Source organism: Chenopodium album, chromosome 8 (assembly GCF_948465745.1).
Source record: "Chenopodium album chromosome 8, dcCheAlbu1.1, whole genome shotgun sequence".
NCBI lineage: Eukaryota > Viridiplantae > Streptophyta > Magnoliopsida > Caryophyllales > Amaranthaceae > Chenopodium > Chenopodium album.
The window spans coordinates 45,871,282-45,894,524 of record NC_137841.1 but is presented as its reverse complement, the minus strand read 5'-3'; the positions used below and the strand labels follow the sequence as shown (position 1 = coordinate 45,894,524).

At 36.6% G+C, this 23,243-nt stretch overlaps 2 protein-coding genes across 2 annotated transcripts; one reads left to right on the top strand and one right to left on the bottom strand.

Moving 5' to 3' along the window:
• Nucleotides 1–7,748: 7,748 nt before the first annotated feature.
• LOC145642996 (uncharacterized) lies at nt 7,749–8,273 on the bottom strand. Its single transcript, XM_081694157.1, has one exon. The coding sequence runs from the start codon at nt 8,271–8,273 to the stop codon at nt 7,749–7,751; it is 525 nt and encodes a 174-aa protein (XP_081550283.1).
• Nucleotides 8,274–14,080: 5,807 nt separating this feature from the next.
• Nucleotides 14,081–14,715, top strand: LOC145642995 (uncharacterized). The gene is made up of 2 exons (XM_081694156.1): nt 14,081–14,230; nt 14,281–14,715. Exons 1-2 carry the CDS (start codon nt 14,081–14,083, stop codon nt 14,713–14,715), a joined length of 585 nt encoding a protein of 194 aa, XP_081550282.1.
• The last annotated feature ends 8,528 nt before the right edge of the window (nt 14,716–23,243 follow it).

The window sequence follows — 23,243 nt, the reverse complement described above, 5'->3', positions numbered from 1 at the left end:
AAGCGCACATGAATACGAGCAGAATAAAGTAGAGACCTATTATTAGGGCAGGTTCAATCTCTTTTAGGTTGGATTTGTACCTTCATCCCCGAACCCTTATTTGGTTCATGACCTTATGGAGTTGACGATCTCTTAGATCGTTAAGGGGTGTAACCTTCACCTCGTGAATGGTTTACAAGTTCCTAAAAAAACTTGTTGGCGACTCTTTTGCTCTATCTTCTTCCCTTTTGGACGCCACCGTACTTTAGTGTACGATCACAGTGGGGTTCAAGCTAGTGGGATTTTAAAGGCTTGAAATTATTCCCCACACATATTAAATCTTGAAATTTTCATCAATACAAATTATTATAACTCACAATCCAAATATAACTCAATCGCAATGTTACGTCTTGCCATTCAATTTATTTTATATATTTAACATTGAGAAAGTGTCAGCACATTATCAAATGAAACTTCAGGTTTCCAATACGGGTAATTATTATTTAACTCGGATGGCCTAATTTTATTATCACATCCAATCACTTCTCTAAATTTGAACTCTGGTCAGTTTTCAACACTAGTGATCACTTTATTAAACTTACTATATGCATGGCCATGAATGTGATGTGATATTAGAACACCAACATGTGTTTCTTTATACAATTGGCAAGACAATCAACTAATTAATATTTTATCTAATAACTACTTATATATACTCTGCTAGTGTTTTGACTATAATCTTGGTACATGTTAATCTTGTTGGATATTTCATACTCTTCTTGAGTATTTTACATAATCATGGAACATATGAATCTTACTAAATGTTATTTTATTCTAGAAATGTAATGAGATTTATCATTTCCTCAAATTTTTCATCGTTGTCAATAGATGCTTCATTCCTTTTCCAAAAGTTCTTATATTTTAACTCTATTGGACTGCAAAGCTTCAGACGTGCTTTAGGTTCATTAGTAACCGATATTGTCCTTCTGAGACAATAATTTAATTGGGGCATTTATAATTAGTATATATATGATAAATCATTTATATCCATCTTCAAGATGGTATCATTTAAAAATATTTAAATACTATGCATGTGGCCACTTGTATTAAGTAAATAGTTAATATTTGAGTTAATGTATGTTTCAAACTGACCATCAATATATTTTATTATTTATGTGCAAGGATAAAATAATGGAATAATTAATACAGTTTTGTCCTAATTCTTGCTCGTGGGACATGAAATGAATCCAATTACATTTAAATCTCATCCACAAGGCATAAATTCTTTTAGCAATACATGTATCAAACATAATAAAGTTACTCTTACTAACTTGTTCTTACTCGTAACTCTTGCCCAATTATATTAATTTCTTATAAGTGTGGGCATAATTGTAGACATCCATTTGTGTCTCCCCAAAACCAAACCCGGTGATGAATACCTTTCATGTCGAATCATAAATCGAATGAAGTGAAAGTGTGGAAAGTTTAGTATTGCGGATAGTTTTAATTTCTTTTCTCTTCTCTCTATTTTTGAAAACTTATTTTAAGAAAACAGTCAATCCAGTTTGGTTGGTCCATGATATGGGTTCAATAGTAGTGTAGTTGGATGGGGCTTGACAAGACCTTTCCAACGATATATTATAAGCCCAATTCCGATGAATATTGAGGAAGTTATGGCCAATTTACTAAACTGGGCCCGGTTTGAGCCTTATATGCGGCCCAATGATCTAGATGAGGGCCTAATATGATTTATCATTCCTAATGCAATTAGGAATGGTTTTAGTTTTCTAGATTCTTCTAGAAGGTTCTTTTCATTCCTAATACAATTAGCATTGATAAATTGACTTTTGTTGACTTTTCAGAGTTTAATTAAAATCAAAGAACATTTTTGAGGAAAAGATACGATTTTATCCTCCTGTACGGCAAAATTTATCTGATTTTCGAAAACGCGTCAAAAACAGGGCTAGCGCCTGACGCCAGGCATTGGCGCCTGACGCTAGTGTTGGCGCATGACGCCAATTAGCCAGCGTCGGGGCCTGCTCTGTTTTAGGTGTGCCAATGCTCTGTTTTGATATTTATCTTTTTGGCTGATTTTCTTTATAAATAATGTATTAAAAACTCCGTTTTCATTCACCAGTTCTCGTCAACATTCATCTATATTCACCTACAACCAGTTTTCATTCGCAATCATTAATTCTCTCATTCTCTTTAATCATCCTCCATCTCTCTCTCTTTCTCTCTTTTCTAAAACTTGCTTTTACATACAAAATTCCGCATTCACAAGATCTAGAAACACCTAGCCATATTTGAAGTTGCCTTCGCCCTAGACGTGAAAGGTTTAATTTTTGAGGGTTTGGTCCCAAATCTCTCTTTCAATTATTTAATTTAATTGTTTTGATTTTATTATTTTCCTTGACGTTACTAATGTGTGCATTTTGTTATAAGAAAGAGGTACGAGGCATGAAAGTAAGTACTTTAATTGATTTATTGATGTTATGATGTAGAAATCATGTTTAAGTTGTTATTATGATATTCCTAGTATCATGTCTAGGGTATTTTTAATATTAAATATGATTGTTACGATGCTTCTTATGTTCTTCCTAATACTTATGATTGTTAGTATCATGTTAGGGTTAAAGATTTGATTTTTATTGCTTAGTGACATGCTAGGATTTGTTATTAATCTTGTTAGTATCATGCTTAGGATCTTGCTATTTTTATTATGCTTTAATATTAACATGAACATGATTATGATTATAATGATTATAATTTATGATGATTATGAATATTATTATTATTATTTTGATGATAATTATAATTTATTATAATAATTGTTCATGATTATTTATTATGTTACTTGATATTATTTATTTATTGCTTGATCACACCTTTCATGCATGTTTAAAGGGAATTGGTACTTGTAATCACGCTTAATAAGATATTTAATAATCTTGTTAGGGTTATTATGATTATAATTCAAGTGATCGCCAATAATAGATTTATTTGTGCATTATATTCAACCAACATAGATAAACAGGTTTAGGGTTAATCCTAGTGATTGCATGTTAGTCAGAAAGCGCACATGAATACGATCAGAATAAAGTAGAGGCCTATTATTAGGGCAGATTCAATCTCTTTTAGGTTGGATTTGTACCTTTATCCCCGAACCCTTATTTGGTTCTAGACCTTATGGAGTTGACGATCTCTTGGATCGTTAAGGGGTGTAACCTTCACCCTGTGAACGGTTTACAAGTTCCTAAAACTTATTGGCGACTCTTTTGCTCTATCTTCTTCCCTTTTGGACGCCACTGTACTTTAGTGTATGATCATAGTGGGGTTCAAGCTGGTGGATTAACGCTTGAAATTTATTCCCTCCAATTATAAATATATTTTCCAAGCAATGCAAGTTACTCACAATGTCATGTTTAATTACTTGAACTCATAGCATTATTTCTAGGTCAAAATAGATGATATATGTAGTCATGTTTGCAATTTTTATGAACTTTATAATCAAGAATAATTTCATGCAAATATGTTTGTTACCTTTTTAATCATTCAAATTCTCACCCAAAGTTCAATAACTTGAATACTATTCAATAACTTTTGTATAATATTATTTCATGACATTGTGTTTATAAAATCACGTTAGTGTGTAGTGGATATCTAAGCAACATGCTTTAGCTTTGTAGATCATGCACATTTCTTTGTATTATCCTTAAGGGTTTTGAGCCCTTTATATGTTCAATCTAGGAACTTTAAGTTTATGTGTGTGAATACTCTTTATAAATATAAGAAATTTCAGGTCCGCACATCACATTCAATTTACATTCATTCCAATAATCTAACTTCAAGTAGGTACATAATACTATAATTGAATTTAATCACACATCAATCAATATAATGTATATAGTATGCTTCATAATTTTATCAACTTATAAGGATAATAATAATTTAGTTAACATACTTTCAAAACAATTAGATATTTTAAGGGCATAAATATATTGTCATAATGGAACTCCAGGTCCATATGTACAAGTATTACACCAGGTTCAATATATGCATCTTTCCAATAATTCATAATAATATAAATTTAATTAGTAACATAACCGTAGTACATACCAAGTTTAGATTAATGCGTAGTATAAGTTGATAGTAATAAGTGTAAATAGCATAAAATTATGAGGCTTTCATAGGTAACAAATACTCTAAACTTCTAAAGTATGCCATAAATTTATATTGATTGTTGCCTCATTTAGTAGTCATGTATTTATTTGGTCATGTAATTTATAACTAGTTACATATGAGTATGTTACAAATTAAATTTAGGACTTCATATTTCATACGTAGTATATTATTATATAACAAAACTGAATTGATCATAATATTAATAAACATATATATTTACAAATATGAAAACTTCACCTCTTCAAATAAATAAACTTAATCTTTCGTAATTAACTTAATTCAAATTAATTAGTCAATTTATCGACACCTTTTAGAATGAAAAGGTAAAAACAATATGAGAACCTACTACTTCACGCTTTAATAAAAACATACCTGAATCGATAGAATCAACTTTACTGTCTAATCAATTAAATCAATATATTGCCTGATATAGCTTAATTAGAAAATAGAAACAAGCACATAAGCAATCAACATTAACACGTTCACGTTAGTGTCAAACCACATGGTTCATATCACATTTGAAATATAAAAACAAATTATATGGGTAAATAATTGCTAAACCAAACCATTCATATTTGCTATCAAGCATAGAGAAATAATCGAACTCATTTACGGATAGGAAAAGTAATACCAAAATCTAGCAAATATATGTACTACAAGTTCATGAAAACCATATGTTCATAAAATTAACACCAATAATAATTCTAAATATCCTTTTAGATTCAAACTAAACAAAACTCATAGTCAAAATAAAACTACTTTTTCTGCATCAAATCAAACTATTCCCAAATTGCTCATTGAACTCCAGGAATAATAAAAACACGAAAATTTGGGTAACAATATAAACGTATTATGTAAAGGTTTAAAATTGACAATAAAAGGATAGTTGAGAATGAAATTTCCTGATATCAAAACATTTTCCACTATAAAAACCAGTCTTATCGTCAACTTCATGTTGTCGACGTCATCTACTAGCCTGTAACTCATGAAAACGTCAATGAAAAGAAAATACAGTTAAGGCTAATCTATTATATTATGGATAGATGAGAAAGATGATTCAAGATAAACAAACCAATGCAACCGAAAAAATAATACGAGTAGTTCTTTGTAATTAAATAAAGCGGCACTACCATTAACATTGCAAATTATTAATACCATGAGGCTCCTTGTACTAATCCCAAATTAATTAATGAGGATTGGGAATGATATGACATTCTTGAAACATGTGATTTCATTATTAAAAGATCAAAACCATGATCAAGATTAATCTCCTTCGAATTTCTTCCCAAGATGTGACACAACAAGATAATAATGAGTATAATTTAGCACATTCAGTATACAACGAATCAATCATTAACCTAAGAAATCAACAATAAAATTTACATATTGATTAGAGCTTTGGTGCTGATAACGTGTTGTAAAATAAGGAGAAATATAAAAGATTGAGAGGGAATTGAAATGTGTATTCTACTTATATTTTATTATATGATGGAGGTATATATATATATATATATATATATATATATATATATATATATATATATATATATATATATATATATATATATATATATATATATATATATATATATATATATATAGTACAATTGATAAAGTTTGCTTGGAGAATAATAAACCCTAAACTCTAGAAAGTTCTAGAGTAATACAAGATGGACATCCACAAATATGTTTAGATAAGAATACACCCTATAACTAGAATATTCCGGAATGATATAAGGAGTATAATGGTCATCCACACATAACAGTAATGACATTCATAGGTTTTTTTTTCACAAAAAAATTGTCTCATACCCTCGCCGTGTTCTAATAAGTGTTATACTTAATAAATGCAACCGTGTCATTTGGCAAGGAAAGTAACAATAAAGTTGTCTTTACGAATGTCATCTCATATTCTCATACCCAAACCTATGAATTTCTTTATAAAATTAAATTCCTAACCAATACCTAATCCCAAATGGTAACGGATGTTAATGGAGTAGAAAATGAATTACCTACAGAGAAAAGCATTTACATGGGGTTCCATCATTTATTCGGTGATTTCACTAGTTACCTAGTGTATGTCAAATTAAATCTTTCACGATTTATTAAAGATGTCAAAAAATAACCCATATTAACTTTAAAATTCAATCTTAAAAAGATGATTGTTTTGTTAAGTATAAGAAGTTATTCATATTAGGTTCTTTAAACGAAGAGACCTATCAATTTATCAACCTCAATTTAACTCATGATCACAAATTCTAAGATTTTTTTTTATTATTTATCTATTTATTTATTTTTGTTTTTTAATTTATTTTATTTTGACAAAGGCATAAATTCAAGATTTGAAATCCATTATTTGCCAATCCGATATGGATTTAATTACTTTAAATGGTTTCAAATTATTCAAATCTATACACGTCGCAATAACAGTACAATATTATAATGAACCTAACTTGCTAATATGAATGTGTTTAAATTGCAATGTTCTTTGCTTTTTTTCTTTTTTTTTTTTTTTTTTTTTTTTTATTGATATTGCTTTGCTTCTTTGTTGCCCCCTAAAAAAAGCACAATAAATTAATATGTAAGTTAAAATAGAAAACTTTAACTGCCCATTTAATATTCGTGAATAATTGAAGAACAGTAATGGGAAAGAATTTTTTGTTGTAAATATGTAAGAAAGTTACATACTAGGTAACTAGTGAAATGTGATTAAATCGCAATGTTCTTTGCTTTTTTGTTGCCCCCTAAAAAAAGCACAATGAATTTGTTACATACACTGATACAGTAGGTAACTAGTGAAATCACCGAATAAATGATGGAACCCCTCACGAGTCATTAAATCATAGTACGAGTGTTTAAATGTCACAATAAATCAAAGATAGAGCTGATAATTATTGCGAAGATTTTGTCTTTTAGCAATAATTAATTCGGTGCAAAGTGATTCTTTACATTGATTTATCTTGCTTTGTTGCCTCTTTTTTCGAATTGCTTTTACTTGCCTCTACTTTTACATTAAGCACGCTTAGAGCATTGCCACTAATGGGCATTTTTTTGGTTGCCCAATCTCTCTCTAACCACTTTCTCACTCTTCCTCCCCATGGGCATTTTCTTGGTCATTTTTTTTCTACACCAATGGTAAAAAATTATAATGCCCACCATTCTCTCTCCTATTTTTAACCCTATACCCCACCAATATTTATCTCTCCTACACATCATTAAATTTGTAATTTAGTATTTCTTAATTTTATTGTTAACAAAATTTTGTATTGATTAAATTATTTAATTATTTTTATTATTAATTTATGCAAAATGTATTTTTTAATAAAATAATAATATTTATTCTTTAAGTAATACTTATTCGATCTGTAAAAAAAAAATATAATAAAAAGAAATAAATAAATAAATCATTTTAACTAATTTTTTTTATTGATTAAATTATGTATGAGTACAATATTAATTATTTTTATAATTATTTTATGCGAAATTTCATTTTTCATTAGTACAACATTAACGATTACAACATTGGAACATAATGATCGTACACCTATCATACAAACCAAATAAATTAACGTTTACAAAACTATTTATTCATTTGTACGACCGTATTTTTGCCAAATATGCTCAACTAAATCATCCTTCAAAGAAAAATGGGTTTGGCTATCACGCAGGGTAATTCTTCTTTGAATATACCCGTCAAAATCAACGTTTGGTGGTCGGCCAACGTCAAATTCGAAAGGCTCGTTGTTATTCACTGTGGCACTTGTACTCGGACCGGACTTTGCTCTATGAAGCTGAGGGCGATCTTCTTCATAATACCTTCTCAAAACTTCGGCACGAGTGTAATTGTGTCGTTCATCCTCGACAATCATGTTGTGCATAATGATACAAGCTTTCATTATGTCGCTCAAAATGTCTTCGTCGAAAGCAAGTGAGGGTTGTCGTAATATGGCAAACCTAGCCTGTAGAACTCCAAACGCACGTTCAACGTCTTTCCGAGCTGCAGCTTGTTTATCTGCAAATAACTTGTCCTTCTGGAGTTGAGGATATGTGATACCTTGTATAAATGTTGCCCAGTTCGGATATATACCATCTGTTAAGTAGTATCCCATGTTGTACTCATGGCCGTTTACCATAAAACTAATTGGTGGTGCCCGACCTTTCAAAACATCGTCAAACACCGGAGAGCGGTATAGGACGTTAAGATCATTACAAGAGCCGGGTATTCCAAAAAATGCATGTCTTATATACTCCCTTTATCCCACTAAATTTATTCTTATTCTCGTTATTAGAATTGTTCATATTAGATTAACCGTATCGTTTAACCGTAAGAGCGGTTACTTAAAAACACGAACCATAATCGTACCGTTAAGGAACGGTTAACCGTAACGGTATGGTTACCGGTTAACCATTAACCAATAAATAAATTATAAATCAATACTCTTTGTTTTTCCTTTTGTTTTTCAAAAATAAGCTCCAATTAGTTGATTATAAATCAATAAAGATTGTTTTAGGGTTAACTTGCTTAATTATACTTGTCTTTTCCTAAAAAAAACATATAAAAAAGGAAAAATTGAAAAAAATTATCCACCTTTGGCAATTGGCACATAATCTCAAAATAATCCTACCTTAGTGTATTACAGAAATAATTCCATCTTTATACCCCCATTTTCTTCAAATGATCCTTTTTCATTTATTGACCGGTTGATTGAATTGGTACCCTGTTTTAAAGGGTAATTGGACACATGTCACCTTTTAATTGGGTTATATATATAATTTTTTTTTTTGGAAAAGTTGTAAAAAAAAAACCTTTTAAAAAGGCCATTTTGCGAAATAAAAATCTTTTAAAAACTTTTTGGTTACAAAAAAAACCATTAGGTTCTGTTATGGGTAATTTCCAGGCTCGTCTCGACGCATAACAAGTCGCACGTTCAAAGGGACGACAAGCAGTGAGCAAAACAGATTCTCCTTAAAAGGCGGATTGCCCAAGTCTCCAAAAGATATTCGTTCAGCAGTTTTTTTTTCCAAATTCAAAGATATTCTCCTTTAGATATTTATCGCCAGCAAAGAGATAAGCTCGAGACTAGGTCTAGTAACAGCCTCCGGATTCTAAGGAGGTCGTTAGACGGCTCCAACGGCTCTATGAACAGCTTAGTTGACCTAATTAGCTCTTTTATAAATAGCTGATTAATTGTATCGCTTAGTCATCATCTTATCCACAGTTCTCTAGAATTAAAACTCTAGCGTTCTCGCAATCATAGTAATCACCATTGTAATCATCAGTTTTTCATAGTGAATCGGTGGTCTTGCATCCACCCGCAGTTTTTCCCGTGTTTGGGTTTTCTGCGTCATCAAAATCATCTTGTCTATTACTTTTTACTTTTCAAATACTCTAGCCGTCATACGTCCCAGCCTTAGATCACCATTGGGCGAAGAAAACGTGACAATTGAGCAGCTCATGGAGCAGATCCGCAAGACGCAAGAGGAGCTCGAGTAGCAAAAGGCGGAGAACGCCCGGATCGCTGAAGAAAGTCAGAAGACCGCATAGACGCTCAGGAAAGAATTGGACTCTGTCTGCAGCAATATCCCCCGACGCCGTCGCCCTACCGACGACATACCCACCATGATCGACCTAGCTTAGATACTGACGGGGAAGACAGAGATGACGAGGAGGAGGAACAATTCGATGACCAAGAAGTGGAGGACGAGGCAGACCCTACGGCCCAGAGGTTGAGCAAGATCGAGGCTCAGAACGCCAAGCTGCTTCGCTTGTTGAAGAGGCTGCCAGGAGCGCCCGTCTCGACGATTATGAGAAAGCGGATGGTTTTGCCGCGTCACCGTTCGTAGAAGAAATTGCAATGGCACACGTCCCTAGAAAACTCAACATCCCTCCTCCAGCGTCGCTCTATGACGGAAGCACCTGACCGCTGGAGCATGTCAATCATTATAAGCAGCAGATGTGGCAATACTCCATCCCTCGCAACCTGCTCGAGTCAGTCCTATACAAATCTTTCGGAGCTACCCTTACAGAGCCTGCACTTGAATGGATGTGTGACATCAAACGTGGTTCTGTTGCTAACTTTCAGACTTTGTGTAACAGGTTCTATAGTAAGTTCAATAATAGTTGCAAAGTTGAAAAGCAGACTAGCAACCTCTACCGCGTCATGCAAACAAACGGCGAATCTATCAAGTCTTACTTTAGCAGGTACAACAAGGAAATGATCGGCATCAAGGATACGACGTCCGTACAGCCATCGAAGCTTTCAAGAGAGGATTGACGGACGACTCAGAACTCTACAAAGAGCTGACCAAATATCAATGCACGACCTTTGAGGAAGTCAGAACCCGCACCCTAGCACAAATGCGATTGGAGGACGACCTTGCCATCCGAAAAGGCATCAATCCGTCGCCATTCCCTAGCAACGACAGAGTTTCTAGGAGGCCCAACGACAAGAAAAACTGGCGTCGTAGGCCCTATGACAGGCTAGGTCAGGTAAACGCAGTGAATAATGTTAAAACTAACGTCGCCCAAAGTTTTGTCGATAGGTCCCAGAAGCAAGATGCCGACTCATACCCCGACATTGCTGAATACGGATTCTGCGTCAACATCGGGGGCGTGGTGAATGCACTGCACTCTCTAGGAAATGTCGCTCGATGGCCAAGGAAGAGCGATTGGCTAGAAGAGAGTAAGGACAAATCTAAGTGGCGCGACTATCATGCTGATCATGGCCATCGAACCGAAGATTGCAACGCCATGAGGAAAGAAGTAGCCTTCCTCCTGAAGAAAGGTCATCTCAAAGAACTGTTGGGAAAAGGCAAGTCAAGCAACAAAGAGGCGTCGCCCCAGCAGCAAAGCGAGTCCCAACAGCCGCCAAAAGGACCAACGATCACTAAGGTAGTCAATGTTATTACTGGTGGATCTGATATTTGTGGACTAACCTATTCTACAGCTAGAAAAATAGCAATAATAGGTAAACCCGAAGAAGCCGTCCCCATGGACGCAAGATCAAACCAAGAAAAGCCCTAGAAGCTATGGTCCTCGCCTTCGACAACTGCGACTTGAGAGATAATCGAGAAGAGCATCATGAATCCCTAGTGATATCCTTGACCATTGGCAATTGCCTGCTGAAAAGAGTGCTAGTCGACGGAAAAATCTCAACCAATGTCCTTTTCAAAAGCACCTTGGAAGACATGGGAATCGACGCTAGAGATGTCATCAGAAAGTCAACAGTCCTCGTAGGTTTCAGTGGATAGGGTTACAATACAAGCGGAGAGATCATGCTGCCAACCTTTGCTGGGGGCGTCAACCTTTCAACGCATTTCAACGTCGTAGATTGCCCGTCAGCCTACAATGCCATCATCGGTCGCCCTTGGATCCATAGAACGAAAGTCGTCCCATCAACATACCATCAAGTAATAAAATTTCCAACCAGATGGAGTGTGCAAGTTATCAAGGGAGAAAGGCAGGAAGACAAAAAGTGCTACAACACTACATTGAAGCCATCCTAAAGGACGGTACAGCAATTACAGCAAGGACCAGCGTCAGAAGAGCCCGACGAGCAAGTAATCGATGAAGTGGCGCTGGATCCCAATGAACCAGAGCAGACTGTCTGGATTGGGGCGTCGCTCGACCCAGGTATAAGGACTAACTTATTGAATTTTTTAAAGCTAACAAAGTCTGCTTTGCTTGGTCGCATGAAGACATGACAGGTATCAGTCCCGACGTGATTACTCACAAGCTGAACGTGGACCCCAATCATAAACCAATCAAGCAGAAGCGACGTAAGTTTGCGCCAGAACGAAATCAAGTGATCAACGACGAGGTCAAAAAGCTAATCGAAACAGGGAAGATAAGAGAAGTCAAGTACCCCGACTGGTTATAAACGTCGTGGTAGTCAGCAAGAAGAACGGGAAGTGGAGAGTCTGCATAGACTTCACAGACTTGAACAAAGCATGTCCCAAGGACCCATTTCCTCTGCCACACATCGACGCAATGGTCGACGCAACCGCCGATCACGAGCTGCTTACATTCATGGACGCATATTCAGGGTACAACCAGATATTGATGCATCTAGACGACCAAGAGAAGACAGCCTTCATGACGGACAAGGGAAGCTATTGTTACAAAGTTATGCCGTTTGGACTGAAGAACGCAGGAGCAACGTATCAAAGGCTCGTCAACAAGATGTTCAAAGAGCAACTAGGGGACACAATGGAAGTGTATATCGACGACATGCTGGTCAAATCCAAAAGAGCAGAAGATCATATCGGTCACCTCAAGCAATCATTCGACGTCTTAAGACAATATGGTATGAAACTGAATCCCACTAAATGTTCTTTCGGAGTGTCTGCAGGAAAATTCTTAGGGTACATCATGACTCAAAGAGGGATCGAAGCAAGTCCCGACCAGATCAAAGCCATTATCAACATCCAGTCCCCTAGGAACGTCAAAGAGGTACAAAAGCTAACAGGACGCGTCACAGCGCTCAATCGATTCATAAGCAAATCATTCGACAAATGTCGCCCTTTTTATGACGTCCTGAGGAAAAACAAAGAATTCCTATGAACGGAAAAGCATGAGGAATCCCTACAAGACCTTAAGAAGTACATGGCATCACCACCTTTACTGTCCAAGCCAAAAGAGCACGAGACACTGCAGTTATACTTAACAATCATCAGTACCACGTCTGTTAGCGCGGTCTTAGCTAGGGAAGACGACAGTCAACAACTGCCCGTATATTACGTCAGTAAGTCTCTGCTCGATGCAGAGACCAGGTATTCCGCCCTTTAAAAATTAGTACTTGCTTTAACAACTGCTGTTAAAAAGTTGCGGCACTATTTTGAAACCCACCTAGTGGTGGTACGCACTAATTTTCCTCTTAAGTCTGTATTGTGTAGCCCAGATTTGACAGGAAGGTTAGGCAAGTGGAGCGTCGCTCTTAGTGGGTACGACATCAAGTACCAGCCAAGAACGACCATCAAGTCCCAAGCCCTCGCAGATTTTGTTGCAGATTTCAGCCCGGAACTAGAGCCCCTAGCAGCCCAAGAACTCGAAGAAATAAACAGTGCACAAAAAGAAGCGATCTGGACAATGTTCAGCGATGGCTCGTCAAACTAGAGAGGCGCCGGGTTAGGCGTCGTGCTAAAATCACCACAAGGAGACATGATCGTACAATCAATCAGTTGCGACTTCAAGGCAAAAAATAACGACGCAGAGTACGAAGCACTAATTACAGGCATGACTGTCGCATTAGACCTAGAGGCAACAGGCCTAAATGTTTACAGCGATTCATTGTTGGTCGTCAGCCAACTAAACGGTGAATTTGCAGCCAAAGATTCAAAAATGACGGCCTACTTGGTGATCGCCAAGAGGAAAGCCAAGAAATTCAACCCGTTCACAATTAAGCAAGTCCCAAGGGACAAGAACACCCAAGCTGACGCCCTGGCCAACCTAGGTTCGGCGCTCAGAAAGTCGCCTTTCAATACCATCCCTCTGGTCCACCTTCAAAAGCTGTGATTCGACATGTCCCAGATACTAGATGTAATGGCGATAGACACAACTCCAAATTGGACGACGCCAATCATCCAATACATGAAGGATGACGTTATACCAAACGATCCACTAGAACTAAGAAAAGTCAGGTATAAAGCCTCTAGATAAACAATTAAGCAGGATGTATTGTTCAAAATATCATCTACAGGTCTTTGGCAAAGATGTCTCGTCGACGACAAGCAACAAGAAGTCTTGCAGGAACAACACGACGGAGAATGCGGCAACCATTCTGGAGGTCGCAGTCTAGCAAACAAAGTCCTGCGAGTAGGCTACTTTTAGCCAACTTTGAAGAAAGACGCCGAAACATACGTAGCAAAGTTCGACAGCTGCCAAAGATTCGCAGGGTTAACACACAAGCCACCTGAGATGATCCATCCCATGCTGTGCCCATGGCCCTTCATGAAATGGGGTATGGACATAGTAGGGAAGCTACCAGTCGCCCCTGGACAAAAAGTATTCATGCTTGCACTGACGGACTACTTCTCAAAGTGGATTGAGGCAGACTCATTCACTCAGGTACGTGACAAAGAAGTCATTTCATTTGTATGGAATAACATCATTTGCAGGTTTGGCATCCCTTAGAAATCATGTGTGACAACAGGTCACAATTCATAAGTGATAAGACCAGAAGGTTCTGCGACAAGTGGAACATCAACCTTTGCACGTCAACACCCCGATACCCACAAGCCAACGGCCAAGTTGAGTCAAGCAATAAGACGATCATTCAATCGCTCAAGAAACGACTCAAGGAGGCCAAGGGAAAGTGGGCAGAAGAACTCCCGTTAGTCCTTTCGACGAATAGGACGACCCCGAGGACGTCAACAGGGCAAACACCATTCTCACTTGTCTATGGGTGCAAAGCAGTCTTGCCATCTGAGGTACAGATCCCAACCGCAAGGTATGGTCTTATGACAGGTGATCAAAACAACATAGAGATGTCATCCAACCTTGACACATCTAAAGAACTACGAGAGGCAGCCTACCTAAGGATGGCAGCATAGCAGAAAATTGTCGCACGAAGCTTCAACAAGAACGTTAAAGCTAAGGTATTCAGGATCGGAGATTGAGTGTTAAGAAAGGTGTTTCAAAACACCAAAAACCTAGTAGACGGAAAGCTAGGACCGACATGGGAAGGACCATACCAGATCCTCGATGTCGCAGGTAAGGGGGCATACAGACTCATGTCCCAACAAGGTAAAGTTGTTCCTCGAAGCTGGAACGCGACACACCTCTAACTTTACCACTTTTAGGTAAAGGCAAAGGTACTCGAACGCCCGATCTTAAGTCTTAAATTCATTCGTTTTTTCATTTCGTTTTTTCTTGCATTAAGTGTTCTGACTTAGGCATCGGAGGGCCGTTGGCAAAAACGCCAACGGCCAGTCCTAACGCATGTTTTGCAGAAATAACGCAAGGGCATCAAGACGCCAGCTCTAGGACAAGACGTGACAGAAAGTCAGTCAAAGCCTAGTAAATGGGCGAGACACGACAGAAAGTTAGTCACGACCCAAGAAAGCCACGGCAGTATAATATCTCATCAACGACGTCAAATTTGGCCAACTGACGTGCGACATCAGATATTGGGGGCACCTCCCAAGTATACAAGCAATCAAACAACTTAGCGATAAAATTCTCTGTCTTTTTCTTCGTTTTTTCTTAATGTAGAAGTGCATTTTGAAAGCATTACTTTTAATTCTTGTATCTAATTCAAAAGATCAAATGTACGCAAGACATGCAAAAAGGTAATAAAAGCAAAGTCATTTCAACACACGTACAGGAGTCAAAAGTTTTCTTTGCAGGAAATAAAGGACTAACTGCCCCATGACAGCTAGTAAAGATAGAAAATAGTGTTCAAAAGTGCAGCAAAGCATAAAACTGATCGTCCCACGATGACCAGTAAAAGAAGCAAAATACAAACGAAGTTCAATACAAACATAAATTCAAAAGATAAACAAAAGGCAAAGACAACAAAAGTCACGCGTCCTCGGCAACAACGTCCTTAAATCCAAAAATGCCAACCCTAGTGGCATTGTAGGGAATATTTCAAACGTTAATCCCTAGCTTGAACCCCACTGTAATCATACACTAAAGTACGGTGGCGTCCAAAAGGAAAGAAGATAGAGCAAAAGAGTCGCCAACAAGTTTTTTTAGGAACTTGTAAACCGTTCAAGAGGTGAAGGTTACACCCCTTAACGATCCAAGAGATCGTCAACTCCAATAGGTCTTGAACCATGACTGGTAGTTCGGGGATGAAGGTACAAATCCAACCTAAAAGAGATTGGACCTGCCCTAATAATAGGCCTCTACTTTATTGTGATCGTATTCATGTGCGTTTTTTTTACTAACATGCAATCAATAGGATTACCCTAAACATGTTTATCTATGTTGGTTGAATATTAATGCACAAATAAAACTATTACTGGCGATCACTTGAAGTATAATCAAATTAACCTTAACAAGATGATTAATTATCTTATTAAGCGTGATTACAAGTACAAATTTCCGTTAAACATACATAAAAGGCGTGATCAAGCAATAACAATAAATATATAATCAAGCAACATAATAATAATCAATATAATAATATATAATTATAAATATTAATAATAATCAAAACAATTATAAAAATAATCATGAATCATGGTAAAGCATAATAATAATAGTAAGATCCTAGGCATGATACTAACAAGATTAATAACAAACCCTAGCATGTCACTAAGCAATAAAAATCAAAGCTTTAACCCTAACACGATACTAACAATCATAAATATTAGGAAGAACATAAAAGGCATTGTAGGGAATAATTTCAAGCCTTTAAAATCCCACTAGCTTGAACCCCACTGTGATCATACACTAAAGTACGGTGGCGTCCAAAAGGGAAGAAGATAGAGCAAAAGAGTCGCCAACAAGTTTTTAAGGAACTTGTAAACCGTTCACGAGGTGAAGGTTACACCCCTTAACGATCCAAGAGATCGTCAACTCCATAAGGTCATGAACCAAATAAGGGTTCGGGGATGAAGGTACAAATCCAACCTAAAAGAGATTGAACCTGCCCTAATAATAGGCCTCTACTTTATTCTGATCGTATTCATGTGCGCTTTCTGACTAACATACAATCAATAGGATTAACCCTAAACCTGTTTAATCTATGTTGGTTGAATTTAATGCACAGATAAACTATTATTGGCGATCACTTGAATTATAATCAAAGTTAACCTAACAAGATTATTAATTATCTTATTAAGCGTGATTGCAAGTACCAAATTCCCATTAAGCATGCATAAAAGGCGTGATCAAGCAATAAATAATAAGCATCAAGCAACATAATAATGAATATCATCATCATAAAAATAAATTATAATTGAAATAATTATCATAAATAAAATAATCATCAAAATAATAGTATTCATAATCATTATAACAATTATAATTATAATCATATTCATGTTAACATTAAAGAATAATAATAATAGCAAGATCCTAGGCATGATTCTAAAAAGATTAATAACAAACCCTAGCATGTCACTAAGCAATAAAAATCAAAGGTTTAGCCCTAACATGATACTAACAATCATAAATATTAGGAAGAATGTAGGAAGCATCGTACTTTTAATCATACTTGATATTAAAGTTACCCTAGACATGATACTAGGAATTTATTGTTGTCACCCTAAACATCAAATTAAGGAAAACATCCTAACATGATACTAGGAATCAAAATAACAATCTAAGCATGATTTCTATATCATAATATCAATTAAACCATTAAAGTACTTACTTGGATGCCTCGTACCTCTTTCTAATAACAAAATACACACGTTAGTAACTTCAAGGAAAATAATAAACAAACAATTAAATTAAATAATTTAAATAGAGATTTGGGACCAAACCCTCAGAAATTAAACCTTTCACGTCTAGGGCGAAGGCAACTTCGAATATGGCTAGGTGTTTCTAGATCTTGTGAATGCGGAATTATTTATTTGAGAAAAGGCTAGTTTAGAAAAGAGAGAGAGAGAGAGAATAATCAAGAAAATCTTGATGAGAGTTGGTGATTGAAAAAGGGGAGATATGACCTCTATTTATAGGAAAAAAGAGGGTCGAAGAATTAAGAAAAGAATCCAAATTCGAATCGAAATAAAACTCGTAGACAACAGTTTTTGCGGATTTTGTTTTTATCATATCTTTTGATCCAGGAATCGGAATAAGATGAATAAGATTTCTTTGGAAAGATCTTGAAGTATACTTTCTATCCCAATTAGAATCAGATTAAAATACGTTGTAGAATAATAGATATTAACGAAATAGTGAGACGGTGTCAGTTTTGGATAGAGTTTGATATCTTATTCATATCTTTTCCGTTATAGCTCGGAATTATTATTATAATATATCATTGGAAAGATAATTTCAAGATCTATCCAACCATATAAAATTTGGATAAAAAATATGAGGCACGAAAATAATATCTGACTGTCTTTGAAAATGTTTAAATCCGAATAGAATTAGGACTTTAAAAAAGGAAAGTTTTATAAAAAAAGGAAAGTTTATATTTAAATCAAATTCCTTAATCTTATCTTTTCAAAAAAGGATAATTAAGATATTTTAGAAACTTATAGAAGATTCTAATCAATCCTAATTAGTTTAGGAATAGGATTAAACCTTTGGACCCTCCTCATGATCATTGGGTCGTAGGTAAAATCCGGTTTGGGCCCAGTTTAGTATTTTGGCCATAACTTCCTCAATATTTATCGGAATTGGGCTTATAATATATCGTTGGAAAGGTCTTTGCAAGCCCCATCCAACTACACCATTATTGGACCCTTATCATGGACCAAACTAAACTGGAATGGACGTTTTCATAAAATAGAGTGGGTTTTTGAAAACAGAAAGAAAGAATTTTAACAAAAACTAACCGCAACACTAGAATTTTCACACTTTCACCTCATTCGATTATGGTTCGATGGTTCGATGGAGGTAATCGATTTGTTGCTGTATTTTGTTTGATGACTTTCTACAAGCTAGAGAACGCCATCTTGCTATTTCGATGTTCACTCGTCTCTGAACAAAGAGCTTATTTTTGATATGTTCACGCGTCTCTGAACAAAGAGCTTGATAATAGAATGCCCACGCGTCTCTGAGCAAAAGATCTTGAAAATAGGAAATGTCCACGCGTCTCTGAACAAAAGAGCTTGAAAATAGGAAATGTCCACGCGTCTCTGAACAAAAGAGCTTGAAAATAGGGAATGTCCACGCGTCTCTGAAGCAAAAGAGCTTGATGGAAATGTTCACGCGCCTCTGAACAATAGAGCTTCGGTGCTTGAATGTTTGTTGCGATAATGTCTTGAAGAAAAAATTTCCGAAGACCAACATTTGTCAATCTCTAAAGCTCGCCTAAACTTTATTTCCGCTAAAACCAGTATGTCGGTGTCTCCGTGATTAGGCGCTTTAAGCTAAATGAGACGATCTTTCATCAGGTCGATCACTCATTGCGATTGTAATCAAACTGACTACTTAATCATGTCAAATTGCTTATAGGGGCTAACTGGCGTACCAAGGAACCCGAAATTGTTGTATGAGGTCGAAATCACCTTTCTGAGAGGCTTCAAGCTCTGTCATTGCTGAGATATCTTTGGCGCTAGGAATTGGAGTAGGGTCCTCCCTATTCTGCTGCACCTGTATTTATTTTTGACTATAGAACTTTGCCAATTTCTTTAACCATCTTAGGGTTGACCTAAGGCTTAATATTATCTTAGGGTTGACCTAAGGTTTAATGTTGCTTGACTCATCGACTTGGCACGACTCAAGGTATAAACTTGACTCGAGGTTGACTTGACTCAAAGTGAAATGACACATGTGTTAGACTCATGACCCGTGTGTGCATAGTGTTGATTATGCGACTCGAAAAATGCAAAAAAGCAAAAATTTTCCGTCATTTTTGTGGAGGGTACCGACTTTCTCCCGAAAAGGAAAGACGCAAAAAAGAATCGAAAGTTTTCGAATGCATGTTGAATGAGCTTAGTCAAATGTTGTTTGATACTATCTCTCAAGATTCAAGGATTAACCCATCCTAGGCTATCTCAACTGTTGACTCCATGATGAAAGTATTTGGGTAACTTAGGCACGGAGGCTAAGCACTTCATACTTCGTGATGCAATGATGATTACGATTGATGAGCGATTTTGATATGACAAGGCATGCTTCAGCGTTGTATTAAGATTTCATGACAAAGGGTTCCTAAGGGAAGTATATTTGGTCATGTATCTGTGCAGTGTGTGATAGTGACACTAAAGTTAGGCCGCAAGAGCTAAGTGTGTGGAAAAATATATTATTGAAAAGAGTCAAATGGTGGTGACTCTTAGGCTAGGTAAGCTAATGATGTAGGGATCAAGCCCCCAAGTATAGCTCTAAATGAATAGGGATGAGCATTGGAGATTCCTTGATATGATTTTGGTGTAAGTGTGTGAATGTGAATATGAATGCATGTTTATTACGGCCGCACCTCGATGTGGGGTTGCCTACGTATCCGTTAGGAATCAGGCCGAACGTAGCTCTAGCCGAACCTCGCACAAGTGTGTATACCTAAAAAAAAAGGTATTTTTAAGGGTTGTAACGTGGTTAGGCTAAAGGTTATAGAAAAAAGGGATAAAGGCTCAAGACCCTAGATAAGCCCCCAAGGTGTGCAACCTTGCTTTTGAATATTTGTATTTTTATGCTTGAGGTTTTCTACTTTTTTTTTTAGCTCTTTCTTTTCTTTTGCTTTAGCATCCATTTTATTTTTATAAGTGTGGGAAATCTCGATCATGCGTTCTATCACTCACTTGGCATTCATGTTTCTCAGGCACGGTACCGAGCACTCGATAAGAGACGCAATCTGAGACGTGTTCTTATCGAAGATACTTTCATATCAAAGACATTGGAACACTTACCCTTTTGTACACTTTTATTTATTTTTTATCATTGCTTATTTTTAATTTTTTTTGGATTCACTCAAGCTTAGAATTGCATAAGTTACACACCATCCCATCCCAAGGTTAGGTAAATGTAGGTTGAAAAAAAGAAAGGTCTATCGTTAGACGAGGCTCAAAGTGGTTTATGAAGAAAGGATTTGTAAATTAGAAAGGCGAAAGGAGATATGATGTGACTACAAGGGGTGCCTCAAATCATTGGTATACCTTGTGCTTAATTCGACATGGTTTTTTTTTTTTTTTTGAATGCAATGTAATGAAATGATCATATGCAAGGAAATAAATGCTCATTTTATTAAAAAGGGAAAAAGGAAAAATCTACAAAATTAATCTAAAAGAAAATAAAAGGTGCCTATGCTAGACTTATTGGGGAAGGGGTAAAATGAAAATAGAAAAAGAGGTCATGAAATCTTGTCATTGAAGCTCGCCTCTTGTCTTGTGTTTGCCTTATCATTACTCGTTCTTCTTGTTGACTGGAGGTATGGGAAGCTTGTTGTTATCAATCAAATGCTGGATGGCCTCCTTTAGCTTCCAACAACTCTTAGTAGTATGACCCCTACCTTGGTGGTACTTGCAGTGTTTGTCTGGATTCCAACTAGGCGATCTTTTCTTAAGTGGGGGATCTTTAGTAGGTCCTATGGGAGTAATGATTCCCTTGGCATGGAGTCGATCGAAAGCATCATCGTAGCTAATTCCAATAGGGGTAGATTCCCTTTTCGGTTGCTTTCGATTTCCCATGGCTAGGATCTCACTAAGGTCGAAAGTACCAACACTATTACTAGAGTAGGTGTTTTCAGAAGAAGAAGGATAGTCGTTCTTCTTCCCTTTACAGCCCCTATTACCATTGTTCCTAATCTTGGCCTTCTTGTCGCGCGGAGGAACATGAAGGAGATTTGAATCAATGAAGTCTTGAACATGATCCTTGAGGGCGAGACACTTCTCAGTAGTGTGACCGCGACCTCTATGGTATCGAGAATAGGAATTTGGATCCCAATTAGGAGAACGTTTTTCAGATGGAGGGTCTTGACTGGGACCAATGGAGTGTATAAGACCTTGATCGTGAAGACAGTCAAAAGCTTCATTGTAAGTCATTCCTATTGATGTGTATTCTACAATGGTCCATTTTTCCTGTGGCTTAGGAGCATTAAGTTCTTCATTAAACTCTTGACGAGAATTTTGTTCGATGGCCATCACCCGATTTGCTAATCCTTCTACCATATTCAAGAGCATGGCAATGACATCTTGTAGTTTTCGAATGTCCTCTTTTAGACTTGACGAGTCTTCCTTGGTATTATCTAAGAAAAGACTTTCATCCTCCTCGATTATGGCTACTTCATTGAGAGAGGTCATATAAGCTGTCTCGATCATAGGCTCTCCTACAGGTGTGATAAGAAGTGATGGATCAAAGGATGCTTGGTCATCTTCGATGGCTAGAATTTCGGAAGTTTCACTGTTATCGATCAGATCTTGAATAGCTTCTTTGAGTTTCCAACACTCTTCAGTGTCGTGACCCTTTCCTTGATGATATTTGCAATGCTTATTAGGATCCCACTTAGGTGGCCTAGCTTTTGGAACCGGATCTTTGATGGGCCCTATGGGCATGACTAGTCCTTTGTGATGTAGCTTCTCGAAAGCCGTTTCATAACTTATACCAAGTGGAGTGAACACCCTTTTTGATCTTTGGATTTGTGGTTTAGAGGTGTTTGTAGCATGTACCTCATTAGAGGAAGAAGAAGGATGGTCGCTCTTCTTTCCTCTCGCACTATTATCTTTCAGAAGGTCATCTTCAATGTCAATGCCTATATTATAAACAACTTTGAAAGTATTCAAGTCGTGTTGGTACTTTAAGTGCTTTGAATACTTCCCTTGGAGATTCTTGATAAACATCCTCACGGATTCTTTTTCGGTAGGGGCCTTGACCATATTAGCAGAAGTTTCCCTCCATTTATTGAAGAAAGAAGTGAACCCTTCGTTTTCCTTTTGTTTTAACATCTCGAGTTGTCTGTGGTCTTTCTCGTCTTGGATGTTGCACTTATATATATCTATGAAAGCGTTTGTTATCGACTCCCAAGAAGAGGTTTTTTCTTCCTCGAGAGAAAAGAACCATTGTTGACAAACGGTTTCGAGAGATAGTGGGAACAGAGAGGGGAAAACCTTCTTATCGATACCCTTAATGCTCATTATAGTTTCAAAAGCTCTTAGATGGAAGTAAGGGTTATCTGTTGCCTTGAATTTAGGGATGTCAGTGGCGTTGAACTTGTGCGGAAGAAGTTCTTTGTCCAGCGAGACCCCTTGCGAACTCATGCCCTAAAATTTGTAGTCACTAGATAGCTTGCTCAAGCTTTCTTGCATGAGGTCCATCCGTTGTTGCTTCACGGGATCATCGATCTTGAGTGCGAGAAACTTCAGTGTCTCAGTCACAGTAGCCAATTGGTTCTTAAGATCATTGACTTCTTCTTGAGTTTCCATTAGCCTTCCTCTTTTGACGAATCGGTTTATCAAAAAGTGAGACTTGAATAAAGAGGTTGTCCTTGATTAATCGCCCTTCTCTCCTCGACCAAGTACTGTGG